The sequence below is a fragment of the Pelobates fuscus genome, chromosome 1 (genome assembly GCF_036172605.1).
Source record: "Pelobates fuscus isolate aPelFus1 chromosome 1, aPelFus1.pri, whole genome shotgun sequence".
NCBI lineage: Eukaryota > Metazoa > Chordata > Amphibia > Anura > Pelobatidae > Pelobates > Pelobates fuscus.
This window is the reverse complement of record NC_086317.1, coordinates 14248151-14263418: the sequence shown is the minus strand read 5'-3', so window position 1 is coordinate 14263418 and position 15268 is coordinate 14248151. Positions and strand designations below refer to the sequence as shown.

Sequence of the window (15268 nt, the reverse complement as noted above, 5' to 3'; positions counted from 1 at the left end):
TTTATTCCAGAAGTTTGGTCCTTAAGGGGTCAAGGTAATATGATTCTAAATGTGATTTCGCATATAAGCAACCAGTGCACAATTTAGCTTATAACAATACAAGGAAAAGATAGTGAGTAGATAAGACACATTAATAAAGACATGGTCAGACATATTCAGCTTACGGGCTAAGATGTCAATATACATCCATGCACGCTGTTAAAATAAATGCCTAACTGAGAGAAACAAAAACATAAACTCAGCATATAGGGCGAATAGGGCATATAAGCCATTAGGTTTCCGCTGGTCCACATAACTATAATAATGAAATGTAATGCAATCAGCGCATCAAGCTGGTAAAATATATAAGTGAGTACAGTGTGCTAATTAATTAAGCAGGCTAATGCTGGTAAATTAAGTAAGCTATACAGATAACATCGCTGTGCTATCTGGACGTAGAGTAACCTCGCTATGTATTCTAAACACAAAATTAGGTTTACTGTGAATTAAACCACTGGGAACAAGTTTCAAAATTAAAGAAATTAATTAAAACCATGCTCAGCTGCAGTAAAGAGTCCTCTGCAAACAACAATTAGACATGACATCAGTATAGTTAAAAGAAACAGGTGTCCCAGTGAAACGTAAACTAAACAGGTAGCCAGTTTATATTAGGCACTCAACCATCTCCAGATCTCAAGGCCCGCTGCCTGGTGGTAGGGATCCGCTCAGTGATGTGGTGTAGCCTGCCGCTCCATGAGATGCAGGATGGCGTTGCAACCGCGAGGTCAGAGCTCCGCTGCAGTGAGCTGATTCTGATAGCGTGAGGTGATATGCTTAAGGAGCTAGGCCGTTGGCGCGTTGTGTGGGTCTCCTGGATCAGCAACCTCCCATTCGTGTGCTGTGGAGTGGCTTCCCGCCTGCGTCTCACGCTGGTAGAAAGCCTCACTGCCTCCCGGTCTTCGTTACCGACGATGCCACAAGCTTTCCTGGGTCTGAGGGCCAGCCCGGCTGTCTCACTCCTCTGTGGGTGAAGGCGGGTGTGTGCACCCAATTCGTTTGTCTGCCCTGCCGGCAATCGATGTCTGCGCGGCCAAGTGGCCGCTTGGAAGGCCAGAGATGTGATCTCGTAGTGGCGTCGACTGGTGGTTGGCCTAATCCACGAGGCCACTAGTTGTGCTGCCCGCCGGTAGGTCACCCCCCTGTCCAACAGCGTTGTGTAGAAGTTCAGGCACAGCCGGTCTAGGGCCTCCAGAGGGTGGCATGGGGCACGGGTGATCGCTGTCTTTTCCCTAGGTCCTTGCTGGGCGGCCACTTTGGTTAGGCCTCAGGTGCCTCGTGTGTGAATCAGTGGGGGTGTTCTGCTGGTGCCGGGATATCCCTCACCGGCAGGGGGGGGGGGGAGGGGGGAAGGAAGGCCTGTGGGTGGTCCTCCGCAAAGTTAGTATTGGCCCTCTAGGAGTCCCAGGCTGGGTGATCGGCCGTCTCACCCACGCCCTTGCCTCCTCTTAGGCCTCTAGTCAGGCTTGTAGTTGCTGCGGTAGGCCCCGACGATGCAGCCCGCTTTCTCGGCGGCTCAGAGTTACAGGAGTAGTCTCTATACGGTCTAATCTGCAGCCCCTATCAGGGTGGTGCTTTTTGAGTAAGATTATACTGTAAAATTCAGTTTTATGTCGCTTAAAGTGTGAGTTCAGGCTGGAGCTTGTGCTGCACACGTCTGATCAGCTCCACAGCCAGGCTCCACCCCCCCCCCCTTTCTATTTCTTTTGCAGTGTTGACTCGCTGTCCTTTGGGGTGCCTAAGAATTTGTTTTTGTGTCAGTTACCTTTTTCATTTTTCCCCTTTAGTGGAGAGACATCGCAAGAAAAAGATAAACTCTGGAATAAATCGCATTGGTGACCTCATCCCATGTTCTCCCGCATTGAAGCAGGTATATGCCCAGCTTTCTAACTAATTGATATAGTGTACCAGTCTCTATTCTAGAGCTCTATATACAGTGATTAAACAGGAACCAGTTGAAATAAGATTCTACACAAACAAAGAGATTAAAACCCGAATAAAAAACAGCCCAAACTAAGTTGGACATAAAACAAATATTACAGTTGTTCCCAAAGTTACATTCAAAATTGTCAGTGTATACTTCAAGTAAAAAAATGTAATATATAAATTGTCTCATATATCTCGTAGAAAAATGTAAAGTTACAACAAGCAGGTTGTTATAATATGTAAAATTGATTGACAGCAATATAAAGATTAATGGTATATGTATCACTTGACATTTTTCTTTAAACCATCAAGCAAACGCCTTTAAACAAATACAAACTGAATGAAAGCAATAACAAATTAAAAAGGAGACAATAAATGTTTATAAATTTAATATAAACTGTCAGTTTGCTGTGTCTGGCATGCCTCTGAGCAAGGGGATATTCTGCACTTCCCCTGCCCCCCCATCCCATGCTATACTCTGTAAGGTTTCAATCTGCAGTCTTAATATTGATACCTGTGATCCATCTCCATTTTTTGTTTCCACATATTATATCCAGTGGAATTGTACTTGCTGTCCCCGGGTGGGCTAACATTGATCAGTGCTATTGCCCTCCACGATCAGGGCCGGTGCTTGGATTTTTAGGTACATAGGCGAAGATGCATTTTTCCGCCCCCCCTCCCACCCCAAAAAAACATCTTCACCTATGTGCCTCTTAACCAGCCCCTCTTCCCTCCCTGACCATTAATGGTCCCTTCGTGTTCTTCTCCCCTACCCCCTCTTTTCCCTGTCTCTTGGTGTTTCTCTCCCATTCCCTCCCTGTCCCATGGTGCACCCCACACCCCTTTAGTGGTCACACTCCCCTTCCTGGTGTGTCAGTGTGTACAGAGTGTAGCGGAGCGGAGCGCGGTACAGGAGCTTCAGTTTTTTGTATCCGGCCGAACTGACAGGGAGTGCTCTCTCTGTGAGCACCTCCTGTCAGTCTGGCCAGGTACAGGAAACAGAAGCTCCTGTACCGAGCTCCGCTACACTCTGTACACACCGACAGTCACACACTCAATGACAAACACACAGACGTCACTGACAGACACAGACTCATTGACAGACACACTGATAGTCACAAACATACTCTCACTGATTTGACAGACACACACTCATACACTGACAAACACACTCATCATACACTGACAGACACACTCATACACTCACATGCACAGACGCACTCACACACACACGCTGTCACTCACACACACACGCTGTCACTCACACACACACGCTGTCACTCACACACACACGCTGTCACTCACACACACACGCTGTCACTCACAGACACACACTGTCACTCACAGACACACATTCTGTCACTCACAGACACATACACTCACTCACAGACACATACACTCACACACAGACACATACACTCACACACAGACACATACACTCACACACAGACACATACACTCACACACACACATACACTCACACACACACATACACTCACACACAGACACACACACACACATACACTCACACACACACATACACTCACACACAGACACACACACACACATACACTCACACACACACACACTCACACACACACACAGACACATACACTCACACACACACAGACACTCACACACACACAGACACATACACTCACACACACACACTCACACATTATTTTATAAATAAATATTTTCCACCCAGCCTCCCTACCTGGAGAGCTGGTGTGGATGAGGAATCCTTCCCTGGGGTCCAGTGGGGCTGCTGGGCGGCGTGCGGCTGTGCTGAGATCAGACGCGGCGAGGGAGCTCTAACCTCTCTGCTCTGCTCCCTCGCGCGCTGCCTGTCTGCTGATACCGCGGGAGCCGGAATATGACTATTCCGGCTCCCGCGGTATCAGCAGACAGGCAGCGCGCGAGGGAGCAGAGCAGAGAGGTTAGAGCTCCCTCGCTGCGTCTGATCTCAGCACAGCCGCACGCAGCACCGGGGGCCGAGATGGTGGCCCGGCAGGAGGGAGAGCTTCCCTCCTGCCGGTCACTGAAATCGTGCGCCCCCAGAGCCCGTGCGCCCTAAGGCCTTATGGACGCACCGGCCCTGTCCACGATAAGCTTTCAATATCCCTGAAAAATATGTGTGATACCTATTACCGCAACACTTAACCAGACTCTTGTTGCACTTACACTAATGCTTATCTGGTGCTTTCTTTATGGTACATTTAACCATTGTGACCAACATGCAAGGGAGTTACATTTTATCCAAATCAAAACTTCTGCCTATTACTGTGCTAGAACTGACACTGAACACATTGCAGCAATCATCTGATACCTTTGACTTTACTGCCACCAAGTGGATATAATTAGAAATTGCTAATAATAAAGGAACACTATAGGATCAGGAACACAAACCTGTATTCCTGACCCCGTAGTGTTAAAAATACAGCTTCACTTTAAAATACATTTGTTTCTGTTAGTTTCCTTATAACCAACAAAACCATGATGGATGGGGCAAAAACCCATTAAATTAAATACAATACGTTGTAATTTCTTGTGTAATTTATATTTCTGTCTTTTTTGCACCAGAGTAAGAATATGATCTTGGAGCAGGCCTTCAAATATATTACTGAACTCAAGAGGCAAAACGATGAACTCCTCCTCAATGGTGGGGACAAAGAGCAAGGTGGGCATAATATTGTTCTGTCCTCCCATCTATAGGCTCGCTGAGCCACGTTTCTTCTACACACCCATTAGCATCACAAAAGGCCAGACACACAGAACATTTGTATCAAGATCAAAGCATTTTATTTACACAAAGTATTTGCTTAAATATTTAAATATTAATGCTTATAGATGTTGATCTTGGTGGTCAGCTATACATTGTTTGTTCCTTTCATTGGTGTGGGTACTCTAGTAAAGCAGACTCACATGATATTTTTGGATTTTGTTACACTTTACTCTTTACTTGTGCTATTCTTTTGCCTTATCACCTCGTTTTTCCTGATTGATATGTTTTGTATATGTTATATTGCATTAATATACCTGAATTAGCATTCTCGGTGACATTGGTGTGTATCTTTGTTTGTACACTTCTTTGCCATGTCAGGCGCTTGTACAGTTGCTCCTGATGTCCATAGACTGGTTCTGACCAGAGTCATTCACTGAAAGTGTGATACCAGGACAGTGCAAGGGAATACCGCAATATATCAATTACGGGTACTCTATAGGAAATATCTCAGTAATTCTCCTATGGGTACTCTATAGGAAATACCTCAGTAATTCTCCTATGGGTACTCTATAGGAAATACCTCAGTAATTCTCCTACGGGTACTCTATAGGGAATATCTCCGTAATTCTCCTACGGGTACTCTATAGGAAATACCTCAGTAATTCTCCTACGGGTACTCTATAGGGAATATCTCCGTAATTCTCCTATGGGTACTCTATAGGGAATATCTCAGGGATTCTCCTACAGGTACTCTATAGGGAATATCTCCGTAATTCTCCTACGGGTACTCTATAGGAAATATCTCCGTAATTCTCCTACGGGTACTCTATAGGAAATACCTCAGTAATTCTCCTATGGGTACTCTATAGGGAATATCTCCGTAATTCTCCTATGGGTACTCTATAGGGAATATCTCAGTAATTCTCCTATGGGTACTCTATAGGGAATATCTCCGTAATTCTCCTACAGGTACTCTTCTTTACATAATTCTCAAGGAGCATAAGTTTTCAGTGTCCACACTCAAATGATCATCCCTTAAAGCAAAATACTGGGGGTTCTTGAGAACTGCTTTGAGAAGCACTGTAATGGAGATTGTGTTTTAGATGGCTATATGCTTCATTTTTTTTAAAAATAGATGTTTGTAGAAAGGAGTTTTCATTTTAATGCATTAATTAATATTAAGGTTAAGGATGATAATTCACCAGATTGTTTGGAATATTTATTTGTGATCTTTTCTTATTTTTGTAATTTTATTTTTCTTCTTTCTTTTAGCTTGCGAAATCAAAAAGCTTAGAAAGGAACTGGCGGAGCTCCAGAAAGAGAATTCTCGATACATAGAACTTCTGAAGAGTAATGACATCTGTCTGTATGATGACCCGACCCTGCATTGGAAAGGGAAAGCGCGTAACTCCAAGACTTCCTTGGTGGCTTCTCCAGATCAAGTCCAGAAGCTCCCCCTCTGCCTAAATAGCAGCCAACTGAGTTCCGCTAACCAGGGGTCCACTGTGCATGGGATAACTTTCAACGTTAGTCAGAATCTACAGAAGCAGACTGCGAATGTTGTTCCAGTGCAAAGGACATGTAACTTGGTAACACCCATCACAATTTCTGGTGTCTACCCTTTAGAAAACAAAACCTGGCAACAAAGTGCAGTGATTGCATCCACATCCAGTCAGCACATACCACTGTGTCTTCCTGTCGTCACTTCAGCTCCAAATACTAATGATGTCCCTGCGTCCAAGGGACAGCCGAATGTTGTTTTCCCTGTAAGCAGTGCATCTGTTCTTTCTTTCCTAAATGGTTCTACAAGCCAGTTTCAGTGCTCTTCCAGCCAAACATCACAAGAGACCAACACTGGTGAAAATATGGTTGCACAGCCCTTGGTCTCTTTACCCAACAACGCTTCATCGACCTGCAGCAGCCTTCCATCAAGCCTTCTGCCGCTGGTTTCGGAAGTATCACAGGCCTCTGTGTCTGAAATAAGTTTACAGGAGCATTCAAATCTTCTCCAGGGGAGGTATTCTGGAGTCACTAGCTGTTCTGAAACTGTAAAAGATGTAGTCCAGGAGATTTTCCCCAACATTGATATTGATTCTAGCCCTGAAGTAACAGTCTCATCAATAACATCCACCCTGGGAAATCAAGCTGCATCTGCTACAAACTTATTGACGTCAAGTCCTCTGGAAAATAGCTGGTCACTTCCTATAACTTTATCTTCTCCTGAACTGAAAAACGTTAGCAGCTTAACACGGATTTCTTCCGATGGAAATACACAAACCACATGGACAACATTGCAGTTAGCAGGGAATACCATACAGCCATTAAGCCAGACATCTTCCACAGTTATTCCCATGTTGTTAACTGAGCAACAAACATGCTCCAAAGATGCCAATAGTAACAAACTAATAGCAGCATCCGTAAACCTGAATACTTCAGAAGGCAGATCTGTTGAGGTGATGAAAATCCCACCTGGCTTGCAAGTACCAGCGCAGATGATCCACTCCCAGTCGCAAAGTGCACCTAACCTACTCCCTCTGAATCCTCCTGTTCAAGTAATTCAGGTGGCTCAGCCTGTCAGACCTGCTCTAAACCCAGTCCCAGCCAATCAGAACATCATATTGCTTCAGCCTCCAGCAGCAGCTCCTTGTCCACCTGTCTTACGGACTGATGTTCCCAAGCCAGGGGTGGGGCAACAGATTGTTATTATTCAAGCATCTCCAAACCAAACTCCTCTTCCTATAATGTCTGCTCAGCCAGCCCCATCTGTAGTGTTGCCTCTTAATGCAGGAAGCCATGTTGTGTGTCCAACAAACACTGTGCAAAATGCTGTTGCCCCCCAGACATTTGGTGGAAAGCATCTTGTTCATATATTACCAAGACCTACACCAGTCCCATCAACTAGCCCCGTGCAGTCTGTTCCTGTCTCTACAGTCTCCTCAAACCAGCAGCCACCAACAATCTCCTTGAATGGACATTTGTTTGCTCTTCAACCAGTGACTCTGTCAACTGGTACAGCCAATCAAACCCCAATGCAGATTATCCAACCTACCACCAGTGAGGATCCCAACACGAATGTGGCTCTCAACACTTTTGGTGCTTTGGCCAACCTTAGTCAGAGCATATCCCAGATGGCAGGTCAAAGCTGCTTACAATTTACTCTCAACCCCCCTGCACCTTCGTTAACGGGAGCTAATGTTCCTGTTAATTGTATTCCTGTGACAGGGACCAGCACGGCTGTAGTAACCACAGAGAGTACAAATAGTTTGCCAGTCACTTCCAGCCCAACAAACCTTTTCCCTGGAAAAAACGCTGGAGGATCGCCTTCAAATGTGAAACCAAAGAAGACCATAAAGAAGCCCAGTACTAAGAAATCTTCTAAAAAGGAGATCTCGATATCCAACAAATCCAATTCGTTCGGTGCAGAATCTTCGAATGAGCAGTCAAATGGAGATAATCTTGAACAACTGGAAAGTACGTCTGTTTTGGTAAATACAACCAGTACTGTGCAAGAGAAACTTGATTCGGTAGGCAATGAAGTCGTCACCCTGGAAGGATTAAATTCCAGTGGGGAGACCTGTATGCTTTCTAATTCTGTCTCAGGGGAGCCGTTTTCGGGAGAGTTTGCTGGCTGCAGAGATCTTCTTCCCAGTGCAGATGTTTGTTTAAATCAGGATGATCACATTACGCCTTCAGAGCCTCCAGAATCATTTAAGGATTGTGCTGTAACTACTGTATCCTCCATACTTCCGACAGCTCAGATGCAAGAGTCTTCTGCTACCAAAGTATCTGAAGATCAAACTGTACTAACCACAGGCACGATTGCGGATGCTGTTGATGTTTCCAAAGCTTGTGTTCTCCAAGAAGACTCTTCAAGTTTAACTGCTACCGATCTCCTGGAAGTCCAGATTCTGGCAGATGATCCAAAAGGAAGATCTCCTTCTCCAAAGGTAGCAACTAAAGAAGTTCTTCATTCTGGACTGTTTTACAGAAAGGTTAAATCAAAAGAAGTTACATCTGCTGAACATGCAAAGGAAGACCCTCTACTTGTGAACACCCCAGCAAGTCATGGTACACAGCATCAGCCTTGTGTTTCTGTGCAAGAAATAGTGGCTAGTGGTTCTTGTGTTACTAATAGACAGACTGATTCTCCTCTTTCCACCAGCTCTGGAAGTAGCCGTAACTTTTCTGTTGCATCAATGTTGCCAGATGTCAGTCGAGAAGATGTTACTAGTGGTACAATGACCTCATCATTCAATGGTTGTTCTTTTACAGAACAAAATGATATTGTCGCTGTGGCTGCAAGAGTTATTTTTGACCAGGAAAACCTCCCCAAAGGAAGAGCAAGAATTCAGACAGAGGTTAGAAGTGATGTTTCTAGGGTTGCTGATTCTGAAATTTCAGCAGGGGATTGCAGGCACCCTTACAAGTCACATATGGCAAAAGAAAACCTTGCTGTTCATTCAACATCTAGTACTTTTAATTCTCTAGATTCGAGTACACACCCTGGTGTAAGTCAGCTATCAGAGAAAACCAATTGCCCCGTGAAAATTAACACAAATCTTTCTCTGCAAATTTCAACATCTCAATCCCAAAGTATGACGAGTTTAAGCATAAATAATTTAATACACCAATCTGGCATGAACTCAAATGTTAACCGTGCCAATATTGCCCAGACGTCTACAACTTCGAACACACCTGCCACACTCTCTAGCACCTACAAAAAACAAACACAAGTGTCTTCTGCCTCAGAGTTCTCTCAGGAGCAGCTGCATACTATAAGGGCCACCGTCATGCAGGTGACTCGTGCCAACGATTCCACTTTAAAACACGGTGAGACCAGGAAAGAGTCAAACAAGCGTTGTGCCCAAGAGGACAGCTTGATTTCGGCAGCCAAGAGACAAAAACAGTGTCAAGCATCTGTGAGACATGAAAGGTTGCAGGCTCAAGAGAATCTCTCTGAACAAAATGTAGTCTTGGTTAGCCATGTGCCTTCAATTCCTTCCTCGTCTTTGTCCTCAAGTAACCAGGGACATGGAGATGGACTCGCCACTCTGTTCCCATCAAGTAGTAACTTTAACACAAACCTACGTCAGACAGAAATGCGTTGCAGTTCTCAACCTGCCGTTTCAGAACAGAGTCAGATGGGTGTTCAGCAGCTCCACTCTTTACAGCATACCCCTAATCCGATATCCCTCTTGCATAGCAACCAGTACCTAAAGCAACAGCAGGCCAGTCATTTAAGGGAGCAGCATCACCATTATCAACAGCAGCATCATATTTCGCACTCTGACACCACTATCCATTCTCAGTCTCACAATGTGCAGCAGCAGCAAAGGCTCCTGCAGCATGATGTGCAGATACAGAAGAAAAGAGGACCTGTGCAAGGTGGCCAGGCTACGAGGCTGTCTTTACAGCAGGATCATCACCTCTCTGAGCAGAATCGTCAAAAGGGCGGTCAACAACATCCTCACCACCAGCAGTTGCCTCCTCACTTTGGGTCTTCACAGGTTGAAAAAGCCTGTGATAATAATGCGCCAAGTCGAAACCATCATGGCAGTCACCCCCCGAGCCACGTAAGTCAGGAAATACTTCACCAGCATCAACAGGATGTTGGCAGCAGACAGCAAGGGTCGGTGGTGTCAGAGCATTTATCTGGACACAACCAGGTACAGAGACTTATGACTTCAAGGAGTTTAGAACAACAAATGGTCTCCCAGGCAAGTGTAGTTTCCAGACCCACCAATATGACGTGCGCCCCACACAGGCAGGAGAGGAATAGAGTTTCCAGCTATTCTGCTGAAGCACTAATAGGCAAGAGCACATCAAACTCGGAGCAAAGAATGGGAATTACAAATCAATCGTCTAGGCTACCCGATCAGCTGGAAATGAGGAAATACTTGGATATTTCCAGAAATAAAGGTTTATCGGTTCACAACCTACAAGGGCACATGTCCATAGACCACAATGTTAATACGGAGACTGGTCAGAGACTCCCTGATTGTCAAACCTTCAAAACGGCCAGTTCCTCTCAGCAGCAATCCGGAGTCTTTGAGGTACAGACTTCAAGAAATAATGACGCTAATGCGGTTACTTCTATGAGAGGCATGCAATCACAAGCTTACAGAATCAATCACAATCCTAATTCATCCATGGATCGGCAAAAGCATTTACCATATCAGCCGATGCAGGATGGTCAAATTACAAACACTCTTCCGAATAGAGACAATGAAAATTCATGTCATCAGAGCTTCATGCAGAGCTTGTTAGCCCCACATATTGGAGAACAGGTTAGTGTGAGTCAGAGATCAATATCAGGTCATCAAAGATCACAATATAATTCATCTTCCGGAATTGAATACACCTGTCCTCCTCCCACACGTGAAAGTGTCCACCTCCGAAGAGAGAATGATGGGCCAAACAGGGAAAGCTGTGATTTGGCAATGGGACAAGTGACTTCTAGAAACAATTCTTTAAGTATCCCTTTCTCTAGTTCCTCGTCCTCAGGAGATATTCAAAACCGAAACACAAGCCCTCATCCTTCATTGCAGAAGTCTGCCATGCGGCCGCCTGATAGTCAAGGAACAAAGAATCACTTGAATATTCAAGTTTCTATAAACATGCATGGAGTGGTTCATCCTGCTGTGCCTCATCAGCCAGTGTCCCATGGAAATGTTGACCAGAGGCAAATTGTCAGACAAGGTAATCCTCCAATAGCTCAACGTTCAAGACACCCTTTGCAAGATGAGGCAGACTCTAAGGTCCGTCAGCCTGAAAGAACTCGTACCGGAAACCAAAGGCACAGCAATATGTTTGACCCTACTCTGCCTCACCTTCCGCTAGCTGGCCCTGGCGCTATGATTCTTGGACGCCAACAGTCTGTAACTGAGAAGAGGACTGGCATTGTTAGATTCATGCCAGACAGTTCTCAAGTGACCACTGACAATCCAAATCCTGACCAGCATTCACTGACTCAAAATTTTGGATTCCCCTTTATTCCTGAAGGTACAATGAACCCACCAATAAATACAAACCCATCGTTCATGCCTCCAGTCACACAGGCCACTGCCACTCGCACACCTGCCTTAATACCGGTAGATCCGCAAAATACAATACCTTCTTTTTATCCTTCTTATTCACCAGCTCATCCAAGTTTAGCCAATGATCTTACCATCCCTTATTTCCCAAACCAAATGTTCTCAAACCCCAGCACAGAAAAATCCAGCAGCACAAGTTTAAACAATCGATTTGGATCCATACTATCTCCTCCACGGCCTGTTGGCTTCTCCCAGACTACGTTTCCCCTTCTTCCAGACATGACTCCAATGCACATGACCAACCCATCGCACCTGTCCAACTTCAACCTAACCTCCCTCTTTCCAGAAATTGCCGCTGCACTTCCTGCGGATGGATCGGCCATGTCACCTTTACTGCCCCTATCTCACTCATCAAATTCAGACTCTTCTAAACAGTCCTCAAATCGCCCTGCACACAATATAAGCCATATACTGGGTCACGACTCCAGCTCGACTGTTTAAAAGGCATTAATGGACCTACAGATTTTGCATTCAGATTTCTTGATGATTGTGTGTTTTTATTTTTTTTTTATTTTTTCCATTCTGTAATGTCTACATTTTGTTGGGGAGTAATTTACGGTTAAGAAAAGCAATGTTATGGTGGTTATTGTGTTTGTGACATACTTGTTTGCTCGTCTGAATCAGTGTATAGCATTTCATCCTGCAGATTTACCATCCAACCATGATATGATTTTAATCCCTGCAAATAATTATTTTTTGTGTGTGTGTAACCCAGGAGGACTAACATCCAGTTTAAATGACATGCTAATGTTATATATGACATTTTAGTTTGATTGAGATTTTATCACATTATTGATAGATCATTAGGCCGTTGTGGATAGAATATTCCTCTGCTGAGCTTTCACGGTGCATGTATTGAGCAGGTCTGCCCTTGCTGTGATGAGACAAAGGATTGGATTTATCACACCATGTCACATTTTGTATTTTCTACTCCGCATCATCCAGATAAATGGATATAACTTTTTTTATTATTATTATTTGCGCCTCATTAGGCTAACCAGGGGAAAATAGCACAACTTATATAGTCTACAATGCTGTAAAATACTTTTTCATAGGTTTTGTATAAGTAATAAGTGCACCCTATGTCTTATAAGTTGTCTCTTTTTCAGTGTTTGCCTTTAACAGTGAATTATAGGCGTTCTGTAGGAAGAGCACATTGTAGGCGTTCTGTAGGAAGGTCACGTATTCACAAATGATGTGTGATTTAAGTTTCAGGATACTTGGTTACTTAACACAATTTCCCAGTCAGTTTGGTGTCTAACATGCTCGGTGTGTGGCTCATTACATCTTTAAAGTTCTTGTTCACTGGAGTAAGAATACAGTAAATGAATGGTGTCTTTTAGACAGGTATAGCCAAAAAGTAGATTCATAGCTGTTGCAGAAGTTCCCATGATACTTTTCAAATTGGGCTGAGCTCCATAGTAGCCCTAATTCTACAATAGGTGGTGAAATACCCCTTACTCCTTACCGTTGTAGGACTTTGTTTAACATGTTAACCTGAAAGCTTAATAATTTGGAAACCCTCCGAGTCTCTGTCGGGTGGTTCTGCTGTAAAATAACTTGTGTTCCAGCAGCTGGTCAGATAACCGTAGTATCTATAAGTAACGATTGCCTTGGTTAATCATTTGTGTGAGTTCATCGTGACTCGTTGACCTATCAAGATTTGGAATCCCATTGTAGACTGTGAGTTCTCACGCTAAGTCCTTTAACCCCTTAAGGACCAAACTTCTGGAATAAAAGGGAATCATGACATGTCACACATGTCATGTGTCCTTAAGGGGTTAATGTAAAGTCTCTGTGTATGTGTTTGTGTACAGGCCTTCTACAGACATTATCAGGTCTTCCATTAGGAAAAGGCTACTACTGTATTCAGTTTGACGAACAAATATTGTATGAGGCGAGACAGTTGTCCTTGGCTTTAACACAGTAAGGTCACTTGCATTGACAACCACTAGTAACTAAAACCTCTAACCATGTGCCGTCAAGGTCACTGATTCCCGGCCCTGTCCTCCACACACACAGAGGCCCGGATTTCACTGATCCGAAATTCTGTTCCAATCGAGATACTGACACAACTGGCCTGGGAGCCTCTGGCCTACATCGTTAAAGTACAATTTGATTAGAGAACCTTGTTAGATATACAAATCATTTGATATAGTCTTAACGGAAGTACCATGACAAAAATATTTATTGTGCAATTCTAGCAAAAATACACGTGAGACTTAATTAAAATCAAGGGTTTTGCTGAGGGTTTAAACAATTGTCAGTCAGTCTGGGGAGGATTGAATCATTCGTAGAGAGGGTCCTGATTAAACAATCTTTACAGCAAGGCGACTAGATTTCAATGGACTTTATATCTAGGTTATCGATAGAGAGAAACATGGACATCCAGCTGTTTGGCATCTGTATTGCACATAACGTTTACATTACGTTAAACTATTTAAAATAAAACGGGACAATAAATGTCTATGGTAGTGTCTTATTGAGTGTGTCCGGCTGCCCCATGCTGTATACTATCATACTTTGTAATTCTGGTTTTATTAAGCCATTCTCGCTCGGATTCTGACTGATTGTCCTCCTGGAGTTCTGCTCAGAGGATGAGTTACAGATTGCCATAGGACATTGGAATGCCCGCTATGGGCTCTGTAGTACTCAGTGCAATCTCTTGCTTCTTGTATGTGGATACTGTAAACATTGTAAATGGAGACTAGTAACGATGACATTATGTGTAAATATGCTGTACAGTTCTTAATGTTTTGGGGAATTCAGAGGATGTAACACTTTATATTCCTTCCCCTCCGGCTCTGACAAGCATCACAGGTCTCAGACTGTTGTTATTTTGGAGAGGGAAACTTCTCATTATGTTTTTTCTTTGTTGTTTTTTTTTTTTTTTTTTTTGACTGGTGCTTTCAATCTTTGGGGAAAAACAGACCATTTTTTGATTCAGATTTTTTGTATTTAATGTAACATGCTGGTTGTAATAATTATTTGTAAAAAGATTCAAACATATTTTTATTAATAAAATGAAACTTCTCAAGCAGTTATGTTTCTGAACATTTTTTGGGGGATCCCACACACAAACAAAAAAAAAACACCTTCAAATAGAATTGTTTGGTCAAAGGCACAGTGTGGCAGTATATTCAAATCACCAAATATATACACTCAACTGGTACTGCGCTTAATGTGTAAGGGAACTTCAAATGTTCCCGAGCAATGCTAGAAGCAGGGGTGTTGATAGGTTAGTAAAATACCACGGGCCTGATCCCAAGACAAAATGTGATGCCCCCAAATGTTAGGGATAATAGTGCACCTTGAGAAAGACCAACAAACGGCCAACATATTTACCTGTCACTGGTTAATGTATGTCACCCCCTTACACTCCCACTCTCCTCAAGAGACAGTCTATTAATTCAAATAAAAAAAAACTAAATAAGCTTTTTGCACAAGACTCCTTGGATACCGTTTCTAAAAAAAAATTATAGGTGAG

The 15268-nt window shown here is 43.6% G+C and overlaps 1 protein-coding gene across 2 annotated transcripts in view; it reads left to right on the top strand.

The window, feature by feature from the left end:
• The window catches only part of USF3 (upstream transcription factor family member 3), a 32535-nt gene extending 19713 nt beyond the window's left edge, over window positions 1–12822 (top strand). For both annotated transcript variants that reach the window (XM_063446348.1, XM_063446341.1), the window contains exons 5-7: window positions 1824–1906; window positions 4546–4642; window positions 5960–12822. In XM_063446348.1, coding sequence (XP_063302418.1) covers window positions 1824–1906; window positions 4546–4642; window positions 5960–12222 — 6443 coding nt within the window. In that variant the 3' untranslated portion in view covers window positions 12223–12822. The remainder of the gene's footprint in view (window positions 1–1823; window positions 1907–4545; window positions 4643–5959) is intronic.
• The last annotated feature ends 2446 nt before the right edge of the window (window positions 12823–15268 follow it).